This window comes from Anabas testudineus, chromosome 22 (genome assembly GCF_900324465.2).
Source record: "Anabas testudineus chromosome 22, fAnaTes1.2, whole genome shotgun sequence".
NCBI lineage: Eukaryota > Metazoa > Chordata > Actinopteri > Anabantiformes > Anabantidae > Anabas > Anabas testudineus.
Genome location: NC_046630.1, coordinates 11,743,144 through 11,761,247, shown reverse-complemented (window position 1 = coordinate 11,761,247; position 18,104 = coordinate 11,743,144). Strand labels below are relative to the sequence as shown.

Here is an 18,104-nt window from a genome sequence, read left to right as displayed (position 1 = left end):
AAATATTCTGAACAACACTGAAAGAAGAAAGGGAGGAGCCAATTATGTGTGTAATCATAAAAGACAACAGCCGAGCATGCCACAAAAGTGTCCCTTGGCACGCTCCGCAAGCTGGGATGAACTGTCTCTTTCTACTTTTCTGTTTCACAATTTGTTTTATCTAAGGACAACTTTCTGGTATACTGCATATTATATGTTTTTATGATTTTGAAAAACATTATTATGTGTGCCTGGTTATCTGTTTGAGACAATCAGTTTTCTATGGTCTTTCTTATTTGTCCAGAAAAGACCTTTCACTCCCTGTCCCACATACACAGCCAAGCACCCCACCCAGGTAGACCAAGGCCTCAGTGAATGGAAGTCGCTAACCCTCTCTAAAGTTGGAAAGTGTTTCGCCTGTAACCATCAATGAGCAAAAAAAATCCAGCAGTTTCAACAAGTTTCAAACCAAATTTCCCCAAGGGGATGAAGTATACATTAAATTAATTCAATTCTGCAATGGATTTTACACTATTATTATATATTTACTTTTTATATATTATTATTGTACTATTATAAAACGGCTTCCAATAGACTTAGTTATGACTCTCATGGATGTGTTGTGTGTGAATTACTTTTATAAGGTTTACATGTCAATGTATTCTGTGGAGAACATCAAGGGATCCATATTAAATATTGACAGTGCATCGCTGCCCTCCGGTGATATTCTGTGGTATTGCAGATTTTTTCAATGCAGAATCACAAAAACGGTAAAACTTCACACGCTTTTATTAAGTTTTATATGTTTTTCTATAATTATTGCGACTTGTACTATGTTGAAATGTTTAACTAAAAAAACAAAAGCCTGTGAGACGCAACGGTGGCCGGACATGACGTAAAGGTGCACCCAGTGGTGGGCGTGGAAATCAAGGAAACAGCCAATGAAAAACAAGCACCTCTTCCACAACATTCCAGTCCCTCCTCCTCCATCTCCTCCTCCTGTCGGTGTATGTGTGTGTGTGTGTGTGTGTGCGTGTGTGTGTGTGTGTGTGTGGACTGTGACACGTAACTTTGTCCGTTTCATTCACCACCTCCACCTGGAGCAGGGAGAGCAGGGAGAGCAGGGAGGCCCCCTGTCCCGAAACAAAATCCGTCTTATTCTAAGTATCACGTAGCATGGAGGCAAGAGACGCAGTAGCAGGTAAGGTTGTTGTGAACACAACGAGTGAACCATTGATCTGTCTGTTGTAATAACCAGAGAGATCTGCTGTTCAGCCGCACACCGTGGTCGTGTGTCGGCCCGTGAATATGGTTAATTGTTTCTTAAACAATGCTTTTTGTGCCTTCTAACTATAGCGCTCGATGCTGTTGATCACTCACCATCTAGTGCACAGTTGCTTCCTCCTACTGATCTTCTTTAAAAGTACTCAATTGTTTCATGTTAGTGATGTTGTTGTTGTTCAACTTCTAGGTGCTCTGGTGAGCAGTGATGGAGAAGAACAAACTGCAAAGAAGGATGCCACCTCCAAAAAAGATAAACCACAAACCAAAACAAAGATGGAGCACATCTTTGGCTTCAAGAAGGAAGACCTGACGTCCTGGCGCAGTCTGGTGTCCCTCCTGAACCGACCCACTGACCCGGCATCCCTGGGCATCTTCCGCTGCTTGTTTGGTAAGCAAACCAGCAGCAGTTTGCTCAGACTATTCACCTGAGTCTGGCCCATGTAGCAGCTCAAACATTATGTTTCTTTCCTGCAGGTTTGCTGATGGCTATCGACATCACACAGGAACGCGGCCTTAGTCACTTGGACTACAAGTACCTGGATGGGGCCCCTGTATGCCGCTTCCCCCTCTTCAATTTCTTACAGCCACTGCCAATGGACTGGATGTACTTGGTGTATGTGGTGATGTTCCTCGGTGAGTTAAACTAGCTGTTTTATGCTTATGTCCACTAGATTTGAGGTTCTCCCCTTTTAAGCTGATGCAGTTTTTTTTTAAAGGGAGTCTCTTTGGGGCGACTGTGGTAAAGATGAAAGCACAAATACCAGATTCAAATGTCCTTAAACCCTTTTGGTGAATTCTTCACATTGCTAACATTTACAAACCTATCAATTAAAGTATTTTACATGGTACTTTGGAGTAGGAGCTGCAGCTGGCAGCTCGTTGAATTTTTTGTGATATGCTCTACAAAACCTTAGAAAACATTTTTTCCTCTAAAATGTCCGAAAGCCCAAAGTGATGTTACGAAATGTCCTATTTTGTTTAAGTTCAAAGTTCAACAGTTAACAGTTCAAAGTCCCAAAGTATACATTTTAACATGATGCAATGGCACGAAGTGCAGCTAATTCTTGCAACTGAGGACTGAACACCACCAAATGATTTTTGCTTTAAAAAAGACGGTGCTATACTTTGCAACATACATTATTCTGCATCTGTGGCCATTGGAATCTCAGACATATTAACAGACATTGAACCATACATCCATTAGACATCGTAGCACTTATCCTGTAAATGGTCTCGGGGGGGGTTGAAGCCACAGAAAATGTTTTATTACGGAAATAATGATCAATAGTAACAACTGTCACCGTATGTTTCTAATTAAAGGGGCCTTGGGCATCATGTTTGGCTGTTTCTATCGTCTCTCCTGCCTTATGTTCATCTCGACATACTGGTACATCTTTTTTCTGGACAAAACAACCTGGAACAATCACTCATATCTCTACGGTATCATTGGGTTTCAGCTCATACTCATGGATGGCAACAGATATTGGTGAGATGATGCTTGTTTGTGCTTGTGCAGTTCTGTCCTTATTATGTATGAGCTTAACAGAGGGAAACATTTAAGCCTGTGTTTGTTTGTAGGTCAATTGATGGACTGTGGAAACCATCTATAAGAAATGCACATGTGCCTCTATGGAATTACACTGTGTTGAGGGCTCAGGTTTGTGTTTCAGTGACAAACTTGGCTTATCAAACATAATCAGTTTTTTCAATTTATGAATCAGACTTAGGTCCATGTAATCTTATATTGTATGTTTGTTGTTTGTTTTTAAAGATATTTATTGTATACTTCATCGCTGGAGTCAAAAAGTTGGATGCTGACTGGGTGGAGGGATACTCGATGTCCTATTTGGCACACCACTGGCTTTTTGATCCTTTTAAGTATGTATTTCTAAGCAGCACAGACCAAAGATAGTTTAACTTTTAATCACTGACTGCTTTATCTCAGTTTCATCACTGACCTTGCTCTACCACACAAATTATTTTTCAGAGTGATTCTTCCTGTGGACTTGGTCAGTCTGCTGGTGGTGCATGGATGCGGTCTTGTTCTGGATCTGACCGCTGGTTACCTGCTGTTTTTTGACGTTACACGACCATATGCATTTTTCTTTGTCTCCTACTTCCATTGTATGAACTCACAGCTCTTCAGCATAGGTAAGTCTGTCACCTCGCTTAATCAAAACATACTTCTTGTGTTGCTTAGAGTCCTTGTAATTCTGAGTTTCAGTGGTAACTAGTTTGTAGTAAGAGTATTTCATCCTCCACAGGAATGTTTCCCTACACAATGCTGGCCACAAGTCCTCTGTTCTGTTACCCTGACTGGCCAAGAAGATTTTTCGCCCGTTTCCCAGCATTCCTCAGGGGAGCGCTGCCATTCACTACATGTGATCTTCAGCCCAGCACATCCTGTGTTTACCCAGAAATTGAGAACACCAGCACCGAACGTCAGGAGACCCCACCTGTGGCTAAAACTCCCAAACTGAGACTACGGCACAAGCTGGGAGCCATTTTTACTGTTCTTTACATAATTGAACAGTTCTTCCTGCCTTACTCTCACTTCATCACACAGGTACGTCTGCCTCTCAGAGTTTTTTACTGTAGTCTAAAGGAGCTAGTACGACTGAAACTGCATTCTGCATTATCTACACTACACTGTTGCTCAAACAGAGTCAACAATTTTTAGTCCACAGCAAACAAGAGTTCAGGTAGATGTCAACAGAACAGTGAAAGCCCTAAAGAAGCAGATACTTATCATCCATTCTTTCACATGGCACTTTTATCCTGGTTCATTCAGAATTTTGTTTGTATCCAGGGTTACAACAACTGGACTAATGGTCTGTATGGCTATTCATGGGACATGATGGTTCATTCCCGCAGTCATCAGCATGTTAAGATCACATATAAAGATGGGAAAACTGGCGAAATTGGATTTTTGAACCCAGGGGTGAGTAACAAGGAAAATACTCTCACAGGCAGAATATGTGAGCTAAATTATTTAGTTGCAGACGAATGCAGTTTAACTTTTATCATTGTTATCACTAATTTCCTATTAAAGAGATATGCTGTCTGTTTTCTTTAGGTGTTCACGCAAAGCCGTCGCTGGAAGGACCATGGGGACATGCTGAAGCAATACGCCACATGCCTCAGTCAGTTGCTACCTCGCTATAATATCTCTGAACCTGAAATTTACTTTGACATCTGGGTGTCCATTAATGAACGCTTCCAGCAAAGGTACGAACTGAATTTGAATTCAGTTAAACAGAAAAAAATGTTAGTGTCCTTGTGAAATGTTAAAATGAAGAAATAGTAATTGTGAATTTTTCTAAGGATCTTTGATCCCCGTGTGGACATCGTCAAAGCTGATTGGTCACCTTTCCAACCAAACCCGTGGCTCATGCCTCTCCTGGTGGACCTCTCACCTTGGAGGACCAAGTTCCAGGAGATTGAGGGCAGTTTGGACAATCAGACTGAGATTGTCTTTATTGCTGATTTCCCAGGTTACAAAACTCAGTTTCTCTTATCTAGTCATGTTGGTAGTTTTTGATTTGCTTAAACTGACAAACTGACACATGCTACTTCTTAGGTCTTCACTTAGAAAACTTTGTGAGTGAAGATCTGGGCAACACCAGCGTCCAAGTGTTGCAGGGCAAAGTGAACATTGAAATAGTGGAGGAGAAAAAGAATTTCACTCTGGAGCCTGGTGAGCAGATAAAGGTACAGCTGCACATCATCATCATCATCATCATCATCATCATCATCAGTATCATCAACATTGTTCTGTTCAACCACTTAAGTATTTACAATAATGTGAATGTGTACATGTGTAGGTACCTGCTGGGGCTTACCACAAGGTGTACACAGTGTCGGATGAACCTTCGTGCTACATGTACATCTATGTCAACACCACAGAAGCGGCACTGCAGGAGAACTTCACCAAGCTGTTTGAGCTCCAGGAGCGAATTCGCAATGGCACAGGTGACAGTAAACATCACGAGGGGCAACACTCAGTGATGGCTCCCAAGCAGTTGGGGAAGAACATGTGACCTTTTAGTGAACATAGTTCAGTGACAGTACTTTTATTTTAACTACATAAAATGCAAATGCAAAGTTTTCATCGAATGCTGACTAGACGGTCTCATCCTACAGAAACTGAGCCTCTTCCTCCTGAGCTGCAGCCTCTCATTGCTGCAGACGATGGCGAAGGGGCAGAGGTCAATGCCACAGACCCGATCGTGCGGCTGTTCCTGAAGAGACAGCGGCGCATGAAGGAAGTGAAGAAACGCAGGGAGGCAGGTGTGCTGGAGCGACTGGAACGCTTTACGATAAAGAAGTACTATTCAGTGCGGAGGGGGTGAGTGTCATCAACGTGTACATACTCAGACAATATAAACTTAAAAACTAACCGTATTGGTGAAGGCAGTATTTATATAATTTCTTTTTCCTCTTTTCTTTCAGATTTTTGATGACAGCTATTGCTTTGAGAAACCTGGCAGTAGGTCTCCCTCCACTGGAACAGCTGACAAGAGAAGTTGCCTTCGCCAACATGAAAGAGCCTCAGGCGGAAGCCAACCAAGACGAGAGGCTGAAAGATGAAGTTGGTCACACAGAACTTTAAAGCTGGATCGCACACTCCCAGCAGATGTGTGTGTGTTACTACTACTGGACTGTTACTACTCTAGGACGTCAACACCTAGAAATTAAGGGATTTTTTTAAACTTCTATGCTTCCGATTTACTTGCATTTCAGAATATTTCCAGTATTTTGTTACTGCATTTGTTTATGAGTCTGAATTTCTGCTAGGGACACATTTCTGCCACAGCCTCAGCAACACCAGAATGCTGTAGGTTAACAGAAGCGCACTGCTATGCTGTGCAAGATAATTATAAGAGAAATGCATTATGGCTGGGTGATATGACCAAAAAGAAATAATCATAATTCAGTAAGGCTAAATTCTTAATGCTGGTTCTGAAGTAAAATGTAGAACAAAGGTAGCGAGGTGACAGATTTTAATGAATATACTGAAATGAAGGGCATTGTGACGGTCAACTAGTCCTCCTTCTGTTGCTATATTTTCTTTTTTTTGCCCAGCTCTTATTAAAAAGGTTCTTGCCAAATACACCACACATGTGGAGGTGTACTGTATTTTCATGTAATTCTCTGAACATTTATGCCAATCCTGTAATGTGAGAAAACTGTCTGTTTCTATTGACTTTTCTAATAAAGAGCTTATAGTGTCAAACTTATTTTACTTTTATTAAAATCAGTGAAACATTGCTGAAAATCATACATTTTATTGGTGTCAGTCTTTTACATATAGTCCATCTTAAAGTGCTACAGAAGATTTCCAGTTCACTTTAGGCTGGCGTTATGGCACGTGGACACTTTTCACACAGTCTGAGCACAAACAGTACGACATTACATAATATAAATACATATAAATCCGCAAAATGGATGTCTAGGAAATGATTTACTTTGTTAAAACATCAACGCATGCTTTGTTTATCTGAGGTTAATTGTTTAAGAGTCATTTAATGTGTAGTTAAAACTGAGTTGTAGTGGAGGTCCAGTCACATGTGAAAACTCTAAAGGCAGAAGTACAACACAAAATACACAACGAGTTGTTAAAGAGTTCAAAACAGCTCAGGAGATGGTTCATAGTTTCACAGACTTCAATTTACAGGCAACAACAAACGCTATTTTTGTTTTATTTCATATTGCACAGTATTTTACTGGTTTTAAGTCGTATAAATCACCACGTGCCCTGGAAAACAAAACACACTTTTCATCCCTATGTGCGTGTAATCACCACCAACTGTGGAACCTCCCTCCTATAATGTGTAAATTGAATATTAAATGTAAATTAACTGGTATTAGTGTTAGATACTGACCTTTATTTAAGTGTTAAGCCTCTTTTCTACTCCTGTACACAAATCAGTATGATTCTCATCTTCATGCATGAACTGAACCTTGCCGTGAAAACCTGCTTGCACCTATTTATATGTTGTGTATACGTATCATTAAGGGAAATAACTTTTTGCATAGACTAGAATAACTTATACTGCACTATTTTTCTTTATGGTCTAAGTACAAGAGAGCTCGTGTGTAGCAGTTCATATCCCATGATTAGTTTTAATAGGTTGTTCTTAAGGCTCATATCTCACTGATCCTCTGTGTGATGAGGAAAGATCCACAGGGGGAATATGAAACACAAGTAAAGGACCACAGAGGCATTAACACGTAATAAACAAATCACAATAATCATTTCGTAACAACTATGTCAACATCTATTTTCCACAGCGACGGTGTGTTCAGTGTGTCCTTCCCCTCCCACAGGTTATTCCACATATTTCTCTGTGCTGTGGTTGCATTTTAAATTGGCTCTGTGCCCAAAACATCTCCTCATCAAACTGAGCTGCTCTTGGAGCAGCTCGCTAACACTACAACAGGCCTTCGTAGGTATCCAATGAGATCCACGTCACTGCCACAACCCACTCATTAAGCTCAAATCTCCTCCACTTTACCATGTGGCACAAAGTTGTCAACTCCACCAAAAAATTCATCCACGTTGTCCCACTGCACTGCCTGCGCTGGCACCGTTTGGCAGCTCAAAACAAATTAAAAAGCCACATAACTGGCGCTACAAAGGGAGTGGCAGCTCCCTGTTTGCAGCTCTGTGCTGCTCCCTTACAGGCCAGAAACCCTCCTCTGTCTCTGGCAAAGGAAAACTCCCTGTGCTTTGATTAGTCTTTTTATTTCCAGATGCTCTTGAATGTTTATTTAAGATAATTTATTACACTGTATTAAGCACTATAATTCTGGAAAATAATCTTGTTGAATATGACATTTTTTTCCTAAATATTTTGATTATAATGTCTTAAAACGAAGTTAATTTATATTGCAGATTGTTATGTTTTTCACGTAGTGTCAGTGATGTATTGAGAGATTAGGCACCCTTTCTTAAAATAAAAGAAATACATGGAGTTTTGTTTATATGCTTTAGGAAATGTTTATGAGGCTCAGTGTTTCTTAACATGTTGCGATGTTGCCCGATACACCGAAAATGGTGCGAAGATACGATCCGTTTGTAGTGATATTCCCTCGGATTCGGCTCTGCAACTCTACCTGGGCTGAGGATCTGGGCAGAAAACTCCATGAACCACACCTTCAATCACAACATTAGAAAATGCATCTGAAAGCAAAGAAGAACATTTATAAATGTGAAGAAGTCCACTTAATAACGTTTTGCAGATAAAATGTTGTGGTTTAACAGTTCACTTAACATAGATTTGTGCTTTTACAGTACAGAATAATGTGGAATATTATGATATCAGTCTTAAGCAGGCTGGACTCACCATGTGCAGCTGGCAGCAGGTAGGGGTCTCTCAGAAAGAGCATGACGGGCTGATGTGACAGTTTACTGAAAGGAGTGCAAACAAGTCAGAAGTCAGACATTTTAACAGTTTCAAGTACAAAACGAGAACCTGACCTGATGGTTCATATAGTTGTTGATACAAGAAACAAAAGGCACTCACCTTGATTCCTCCGATTCTGTGTCAAACGACCTTAAAGAGCAAAGACAAAAATTAGGCCACATAGCCTGAGAAGAAACACTCCCTCAGACATATATATAAAAAACAGAGCAACAACTTTTACAGGAAACCTGCAGTTTAAACTCACCCACAGCTTTCTGTTTTTGGCACCGAAGGAAAATGGCGGATATTCAGGAAATCCAGGAATATCTTTGGAAGAACCTCATTTTCCATAATTATAGTCTGACAAAAGAGACAAAAACAAAAGCAAATTGCAACGTGCGCATGGAGCAGTGGTGCAGAGCTGAAGTGACCTGCATGACTTGTGTTTTGGCAGTTCAAATTTGTTTAACTGTTCTACATCTGTACTGTAGTTTATGTGTTTGTTTTGGGTTAGACTAAATTTGTAATTGGTAAACACAGAGAGACCGTATCAGTGCATGAGACTGACTTAAAGAACCGCTTCAGCTCTTCATGCGAGCTGCACGGCCCCAGCAGGCGGAGTGAAGGTGAGTCAGGGTACCTGCAGGTAGAACTCCAGACCTTGTCTCCTCTGTTCCAGGACCTTGGGAACCCAGTTCCTAACATGTTTTGAAGGGATCTCAGGAGGCTTTATGCTCTTCTTTAGCTGGAAGCATTTGCACACATTGTTAAAATAATATACAAGCTACACATTTAAAATATTCTCCAGCCATCCTAGCATCTGTATTAATCTGTACTTGTGCACAGTGATAGTTGGACTTAACATGTCTTCCTGCATGTTTGTGTTATAAACTGAAATGTTAGACTAATGTCACTATGAAATCTTGTTCCAAAACATCAATAATGGTTGGATTATGAAATGGGTGTTGATTAAATTTCAGTGGTTTGACCAGTTGACTAATCCATTGAGCACTTTATGCAGTTCAGCACAGTTTAAACAGCATTTAATACAGTGGCTAATATGTGAACATCATGCGGCATCTGTTGGCATAGTAGTTGGGGCGGATGCCATAACTCCACAGTTCGATTCCCACCCAGAGAACCTTAGGATAAAGTTGAGGACATGAACTCTTAAAAATACTCAGCACCAATAAATGATCATAAACTGCACTAAACCTCACCATTTTATGCAGAGCGTGGAACTCACTGTAGCGTTTCTCTACAGCGTGCTGCCTGCCATTCACCAACACGTCAATTTTAAAGACCTGATAGAAAAAAACAAAAAAACAAAAGGTTAGTGCTACTCGTTGAGAGTCGGTTGGGTGAATGATGATTTATCACCAGCATGCAGAAGCCAAAAACGTCCCCTCCCAGTGCAAACAGTCAGCTGGTCAGTCTGTCACACGCCGACTGTGAGCCTGTCTGTAACTGTTGATATCAGCTAGTCACTGACAGGAAACATCTGGCTGCTGAATTCGACATAAAAAATGATCTGTCAGATTTACTGTCAACAGACCGTCCTCTACTTCCCTCACTCGGCTGGATTCTTCCCTAAGTGTCACATTTTCTGCAAACACGTCACTGTTCTCGCCAGCGTTATGTAAAAAGAGGAAATCCAGTCTTCAATGACAGCAGAGGTGTTAATGCAACTCTGGACTGGTAGCATAAACACACGGGTAATAACCCTTAACAAACCCTGGAACAGCTCGGACGGTTTTCACCAGCTCATCAATAAAAAAGTTGTCTGCACTGAAGAAAAAGAACAAACATTCAATTCATTCGTAGTGTTTGCACCTTTCTCATTTGAACTATGTTGTCTCCTGAACACTGAAACCCTCTAACACCTTAACCAACTCAATGCTTCTAGTCTTTTTGTGGGGGCCACCTGATTCTGGATCCTGGCTGTAGGGATTTGCTTTTTGTGCAGTCCGGTATTGTTGTCATGTTAAAACAGCAAAACTTCTTCCCCCAGCTGTCGCCATGTTTGTTGTCACAAAACACATACGATTGTCTACAATGCTGGCCGCCATCCGTAGTGATCCCACGATAAATAGGAGGAATTAAAGGATGATGAAGTAGAGAAATGGTATCTTAATATCCCCTTATTTGAACTGAATTGAGTTTAAAAGGTTAAGTAAAATTGCAATATGTCTTAAAACAATAGTCTGATGCCCATATGAACATTATCAGATATTTTTCTTGCTGTAACCATGTCACAGTTTATACCAGCTGATATGAGGCTGACTAATAGAGTTTTAATGCTGCCTCATCAGCTCCAGATACAATTATAAGTACACTGGCATGAAAGACTGTGGATTTTGTTCTCAAACATTAAAAACACATTAATAAGAGATTTTACTGGCCAACATGAGGAGGAGAAAAGCGTGTTTCAGTGTTTATTTGTGTACCAGAGCACTGTTTTAGTGCAGACTTGAACAACTTCTCATCTACACTGAGTTGATGGGAGCTCCATTTAAACCTGTGTATTCATGTCATGGAACAGCTGATCTGGACTCGGGTTAAATTCCCACCTGCTCTTTGATTAGATCTAAACTCACAAGTCGGTCTGATCGTGATGTTAAGTGGTAAAAAATGTTTCTCTGCGAGGTCACAAATCACGATCCCCGCTTTGATCTGATCTGATCTGATCTGATCTGATCTGATCTGATCTGATCCGAGACGAGATGAATTCACGGCTCATCCGAAGAGTCGGAAAACAACAACTTGAGATCCACAGTGACATATTTACACTGATACACGATCTGTTACACTGCTGTAGTTGACAGAGGACAGAGAAATCCCATCTGACTTTAACAATAAAACCTGATGACAGCAGCAGGACAGACGACACACACACACACACACACACACACAGAGGTTATCCTGAGCAGCTTACCGTGTATCCTTTCTCCACCGAGTTGTTTTCCGATCGAAACGACGGGATGGACACTCTCACTGGATGCATTTTGACTCCAGACACGTGAAGTTTTGTAGGTAATATTTAATCCTCTAGCACGCACACACACGCACACACACGCACACTCACTCACACTGCTGCTGGTGTTGGTTTACTCCAGTTTCTCTGGCAGCCTGATAAAAGTCACTGGATGCAGAGAGCAGCCTCAGTGGTGCGCCCTGCTGGAGCGGAGGATGCAGCCGTGGGCAGGGCTGCAGAGGCTGCACGGTTTATTTGAATGTTGGTCAAACAGAACAAGTTCCCCAAATGTCTGCTGACAGGTAAAATACATGCTCACACCTTGTTTGAGCTGTGAAAAGATTCACTTTAACATATATTGACATGTAATCAGAAATATTTACTATTAAGTAATAGTCATTGTTGTATTAATAAAACTTATCAAGCAGAAGGCCTATAAATAAACATTTAATTCGTGGTTTAGAATTATATGATGTCAAACCAGCTTTAAGGTCATTTTGTTTATTGATCTATAAGATAAATCCATTAGACAAGTATAACATATCCTGTGTCGTCTTATTTTGTACTATTAAAACTGATATTGTCATTTATAATCTGTTAATACACTTTTATGTTGTCATGGGTTACAGGTTCAAATAGAAGTTCAACTACTTAAAATTACAATTTAATGATATATCAGTTTTCTAAACATACTGAGGCTGCCTGTTAAAACAATGATATAACGTCTCCTTTGTGGCTCTGGGACGAAATTTGTCAAGAGAAAAAGAAACTGATGGCGCCACGATGACGTCATGGTTATCTGTGCTTAAATTTGGAGATTACAAATTGATAACACGGAGCACATGTGACATGGTAACGCGTCACATCCTCAGCTGGATGTGTCACCACCATTTTCCAGTGTGACGCAGTGGAAGTGAAATCACATCACACTTCCCTAACTTGAATTTATGATTTCAACAGCTGTGTCTACGACGGACTGTGGGTATTTAGACCATTTTCTGACATTTTACTCACTTTAAAAAATAATCAGCTGCTTCATTGATAATAAAAATAACCACTATTACATTTAACCTTTTGCTGATATTTTTGTATGGTGCAAATTAATCGGTATGACAGAAACAATAAGACAAGGAGATAAAAGTCACTTCAAACTGTCTAAAAAAGTGATAACATATCACAAGTTTTTATTCAAGTACGTTTCACCAAAAGCTTTGGAATAAAGAGAATTTCCTGTGTTGCATGTAAAAGCAACAAATACATTTTTCTAATGTGACAACTACATTTTCCTGTTTCAATTTAAAATTGTGACATCATTGATATTGACTTAACAATGAGGGACAATCTGGTTTAGGTTTATATTTGTCTATTTTAGGCTTTTTTAATTTTAACAGACGTTACTCTTTCACTGTCTTTCGAGTGGAATGAAATACGTGTATTATAATGCAATAGCAGTAAGCAAAATGAAAAAGAGAAATAAGAAAATGCTTTTCAGTAAGGAGAAAAATAAAACACAAGCAAACATCATCTTGTATTATAAGTCAGATGATTCCTACTTTGTAAAAAAAAAAAAAAAAGGGAATATTTCAAATTCTAAAATGAACGTATATCTTATTTTATGTTGATTCATATGCTTTCCTATGCAGTCCTCTTCTTCATCATTTACAGATCACCTCCACTGAGCTGCTGTTAATGATTGTTGTTTCTTAGTATCTAAAAAAAAAATCAATAAAACAGATGATTAAGATGATTAATGCAGAACACTGTAGATATTAAAGAAATGTTTATCACCTGAGACCCCGACACTTACGGTGACATGTGACAACCCGACACATGGGCGTAGTTGCCAGTGTACTGAACATCACAGCGCACAATGTTGTTGCTGTAGTCTGATTCTGGGACCTGGTAGTATGGATTTACACTGATCTGTGGAGACCATCAACAAAAATGTATTAAAATATATAAGAGTCAGTAACAGCAGCAGAGATAAATGTCTCTGAGACCGATGAGACATAAATCAAGTGTTCAAGCAATTCCACCACAGTGTAACTCTGCTGAGGGGGTTTTAAGACCTTGGTATAGGAAGCAAAATATCATCTGGTATTTCTAACAAACCTTCAGGACATAGTTTCCAGGTTTCACATCTGTGATGTCAATCCACTGGCAGTCGATGTCTGCGTTGTAGGTATCATAACATCCTGGGCTCAGGCCCTGCATTGGACACCATCAATATAAAAAATGATATAAACTTACACATATCATTTTTATACATATAACATAGTACGTGTAACAGTTTTAATGATATCACATTCTAATATCTAATGATTAGAACAAAACCATATACTTTAATATTCTGTTATATTTTTAAAACAAAAATGACAGCTATATTTAGGTTCAGTCCTAGAGTTGTTTTTGGACACAATGTCAACAATAAATGAAAAGGAAGTGCCAGTGATAATACAAATAAAACAGAGCGAGTGGGTTGGAAAAGAACCACACTGAAACAGGTGGGATCGTCTTCCAGGAGAAACAGGACATCATTAAATCACCATCATCACTGGCTGCAAAAAAAGGACACAGCTGCTCTCTCTAAAAGACATCTGTCCCAGTAAAGGAGAGCTTGTTTATCTGAGCTCCACTCGACCTTTTAGACCAGGTCATTTAGTGAAAAGCAGCTCTTCCTAGTTATATTTTAAACAATTCTGTTTCAAAATGGCTTTTCCTACTGTGAACAGTCAAGAATAACCCAAATACTGTGCTGAAGGTATTATTATATATATTATTTGAGTTGTTTATTATTAATACCAATATTTACTTTGTTTTAGTTCTGTTTTAGTCTTCACCAACTCAACACGGGAAGAAATCTGGCTATTTAACAAAATCAAAACTAAAATGCTCCTAAGCAGAGTTACATAATAGTTATCTGGGGAGTTTCACATAAACATATAGCTGTAAATATTTAAAGGCACTAATAACATTTGCAAGTATGGTTTTTAGTGGTTATTCGTGAATGGGAGACCTGGGTATGTGCGGTGCAGGCAAAGCGCCTGTAGTATCCATAATCACAGGAAGTGTCCTCCAAGCAGAAACTGGCCTTGTGGCCCTCAGCCACTGACCGATGAGTGGTGGAATCCAGCAACTCGTAGTGGCTGAACTCATCCATACTGTGGTAGTGCCTGTGGATCAGCAGCACAGTGTTTAGTAACTCCAGACCATTTTAAATCTAAACTGAGCGAGTTCAACATCAACGTGGGACTTTTTAAAACAATCAGGTACTGTTAGTCGTCTGAATCTGCTTTCACTCTTATCTGAAAGCAAGCGCTTGTTAATGAGACAAAAACAGTCTGGATTTTCACAGTTTGTCTCATCAGCTGACTTAAAAAACACTGACAAGAAATCTGTACAGTATAGCTCAGCAGTTTATTGGACTGCTGCCAAACATGTTCCATATTGGGAATTAGTTCAGTGGGCCGCTTGTTTCACAACATAACTATGGGCTGACGTAGTTTCTGTAGAGCCAAGGAAAAAGCTAGGCACTTTCTCATAAGCTCAATAAAGGGACAAAAATACCAGCAGTTTTCCTTTTTGGCTTGTTACCGTCATCACACAATTTTCTTTTTACAGTGTCTGGCTTTGCAGTTCTTAAATGAACTGAATTCAAAGGCCATGTGAAGTTCAGTCGTGTTATTTTGTGAAGGCTCAGAGTTGGTATACTGTCTTTATGCTGAGGCTGGAAAAAGCGAAAATATAATCTTTGAAGGAGTAAAGGTGCATATTACAATCATATGTAATATGAGATTTCAAAACAGTGAAAGAGTAGCACAACTGAGGTTCAACAGGGGGTGCCATACCACAGCGACAGACTGAAGACAAGTAATGGCAGTGATGGGATTGCTAGCAAGTCATTGATAAAGAAAGTATCACTTTACATATAAATAAACAGTATTATTGATTTTTATACAGTAACTGTTGCAAATGATCTGATCAAAGTCTAAAATAATGCATAAAAGCTTTTCATTAAAAGTCCATGAACCTAACCTGGACTTCAGAGGGTTAAGGCCAGCAAGTTGTGTGATGGTGAGGTGGACGGTAGTGACATGACATTATACTCACTGGTGACAGCTGTGCCACTCCCAGGAGTAGCGTGGCCTGTTGGGAAGAAAGTCGGCTGTCCCCTGGTTCTTGACTCGCTGAGGGAACCTCAGCAGCATACGGCTGTCGTAGTCTCTAACGCTGGATCTGTAGGCTGAGCTGCAGGCCCAAACCAGAAGAACAAAAAAAAAAAAAAAGCCCCGGTCATATATGGAGACGATTACATCACTGAGATTGTTTTTCCTGCTACACCCCCTCCTCTGAGTGGAGCTGAGTAAAGGCAGCCTGTGTTAAATTGTGGGTGGAAAAATAGTTTGGGGGCATGTGGTTGTTTGGGTTAGTTTTCGATAATGTGTTTACCATTTGGGCTTTCTCTCCTCCGGCAAACTATGATTAAACCGTTACACAAATCCACCACTCCACCCCTCTCCACCATCAGTGGCAGGATTTGGTTAATTTTACCTCATCATATGCTTCCACTGCCCTCACCCACAAACACTTCAGGTGGTTATTAAAGCTTTCAGGATCCTACTCAGACTTGGCTGGAAACTTTTCTTTTTCTTTCTTAGTGGATTAGTCCAGACAGGAGTCTATACCTTGACAAACAGTTTTCCTCGGCTGCACATCTCAGGTTGTACATTGGGACTCTCTGTGCATAAGCAGAAGCTTGAATGTAGTATGGGTCGGGTACCAGATCAGGAAGACCTACGGTAACAAACAAAAGCACAATGACAGTGAAATTAGCTAAAAGAGACAGCACAGAGAAGTGTTACATGTACAGCATAAGTCAACTAACAAATCTAAATAAGTTGAAAACAACAATTCAGCATATTTCTGTACAAATATAAGAAATCCCTTTAAGATATAGACTTACAGAAATCTGAAGCTAGGGAGAGACACTAGCTGAGACACATGAACTCATTAACTGCCTGATGTCAGTATTACAAACAATTTCAATATGGTTTACATGTTTGGAAAACGCGTCCACCACTCTTACCGTACTGATGATAACTTGTGCCATATCCGGGTCTCGATCTCGGTCTTGGTCTCTCGTAAACGTCATAATAGTTGTAATATGGATTATCACTATCAGTGGACTTGTACGGGTCGTAGGGATCGTCGCCGACCATCATGTCAGTGACCTTCTCCTGGGTCTCGTTGACCCTGTTGCTCCTCTGCGTCCCCGTGCGCTCACCGGGCCGTCCATGGTGATGCTGACGTTGCTCGTGCGCTTTCACCAGGCGTTGGAGCGGAGGCGGGAGGCCACGGGGGTTCGGGGGGCTTGACGCCGGCCGGGGAGGGTGCTGTTGCTGGTTTGCCACCGACTGGCTCTGGGTGTCCGCATCTCGGATGATGGTGACAGGACGCGCCTGCACTTGCTCTTGGGGTGCGCCTCGCCGCCTCGGTGGCTGATACTCCGAGCCTTGACTTAAAATGCTAAAGATCTTCCCATTGTGTGACCACTGTAGCGTCTGTCGGAGAGCTGCTCCTTGGTTGCGCTCCGGATTCTTCTGAGACTGGGCAGCTTGCAGGATGAAAACAAATAAATAGACGCACGCGTATGCGTAAAGTGGCGTGCCAAATATGCGTAATCCCATTATTAATTCAGTTAAAGGAGACGAATGTAACAAAGCGAGGATTTCAAAAGAGCTGGTGCTGCCACTTGTTTCTCACTCAGAAATCCTTCATCTCCATTTGAAGGAGATCCAGCGAGCATAGGAGAAAAGCTAAGTTTCAGTGAATCCGTGTAAACTCATATCGCTCTGATCCTGCAGCCTGCAGATGCGCCCAACGAGATGGTGATGAGGAGGAGGAGGAGGAGTTCAGCTTTTGGAGTTTCTGTATTCGTTATACAAGTTCGCTGCTGCTGCTGCTGCTGTTGTTGCTTCTGCTCATATAACTGGATACGTGATGTCTGATCACGACCAGCCAGCTGTGTCTGAGAGGTGGTTAATGTGTGTTAGTAACAAACTGTCCATCTTATTTTCCTCATCACAGTTTCACTCACTCACTTTTATGAAAAGCAGTCAAACACACTAACAGATACAGTCTTGACAGTGTATGAATAATATGACCTACTTCTAAGAAACGTCAGTATGTTGTCTTCATTTTTTTCCTTCTCTGCCAAATCAGTGATACAGCCTGATAGCCTTTTCTCTGACTGTTGGATGAACTCCTGACCAAATTGCAACACACTGCGCCAGAAGTCTCTACACACATCCATTTTCTCATAGGAGGATCTCAGAAACCTAAACATGACTCTTTGAAGGCCCTGCAGCTTTTTTTTTTTTTTTTCCTGGGAAACCATCTCCCACAAACCCCCCTCCACCCCAGCCGCGCCTCAGTCCTGTTTGCTGGAGCTCTGCTGA

The 18,104-nt window shown here is 40.7% G+C and overlaps 3 protein-coding genes across 4 annotated transcripts; 1 reads left to right on the top strand and 2 right to left on the bottom strand.

Annotated features, from left to right (window-relative positions):
* The first annotated feature begins 990 nt into the window (after positions 1-990).
* Positions 991-6,503, top strand: ggcx (gamma-glutamyl carboxylase). Its single transcript, XM_026339832.1, has 15 exons — positions 991-1,180; positions 1,451-1,651; positions 1,738-1,896; positions 2,584-2,749; positions 2,842-2,920; positions 3,035-3,141; positions 3,251-3,414; positions 3,528-3,829; positions 4,073-4,204; positions 4,340-4,491; positions 4,588-4,757; positions 4,844-4,974; positions 5,088-5,235; positions 5,407-5,611; positions 5,716-6,503. Exons 1-15 carry the CDS (start codon positions 1,156-1,158, stop codon positions 5,873-5,875), a joined length of 2,301 nt encoding a protein of 766 aa, XP_026195617.1. The 5' UTR covers positions 991-1,155; the 3' UTR covers positions 5,876-6,503.
* Positions 6,504-6,535: 32 nt separating this feature from the next.
* Positions 6,536-11,808, bottom strand: snx24 (sorting nexin 24). Its single transcript, XM_026339833.1, has 7 exons — positions 11,608-11,808; positions 9,893-9,976; positions 9,313-9,417; positions 8,938-9,032; positions 8,793-8,822; positions 8,613-8,677; positions 6,536-8,449 (listed from the first exon to the last, which is right to left on the bottom strand). Exons 1-7 carry the CDS (start codon positions 11,674-11,676, stop codon positions 8,379-8,381), a joined length of 519 nt encoding a protein of 172 aa, XP_026195618.1. The 5' UTR covers positions 11,677-11,808; the 3' UTR covers positions 6,536-8,378.
* Positions 11,809-12,795: 987 nt separating this feature from the next.
* On the bottom strand, positions 12,796-17,606 carry loxa (lysyl oxidase a). Of its 2 annotated transcripts, XM_026338892.1 has the most exons (7): positions 16,733-17,604; positions 16,332-16,440; positions 15,757-15,894; positions 14,663-14,819; positions 13,759-13,854; positions 13,454-13,569; positions 12,796-13,356 (listed from the first exon to the last, which is right to left on the bottom strand). In XM_026338892.1, the coding sequence occupies exons 1-7, from the start codon at positions 17,331-17,333 to the stop codon at positions 13,350-13,352; spliced, it is 1,224 nt and encodes a 407-aa protein (XP_026194677.1). In that variant the 5' UTR covers positions 17,334-17,604; the 3' UTR covers positions 12,796-13,349. The 2 variants fall into 2 exon arrangements, with proteins under 2 accessions (XP_026194677.1, XP_026194678.1); XM_026338893.1 differs by lacking the exon at positions 12,796-13,356 and having other exon boundaries at positions 13,450-13,569; positions 16,733-17,606.
* Between the last annotated feature and the right edge of the window lie 498 nt (positions 17,607-18,104).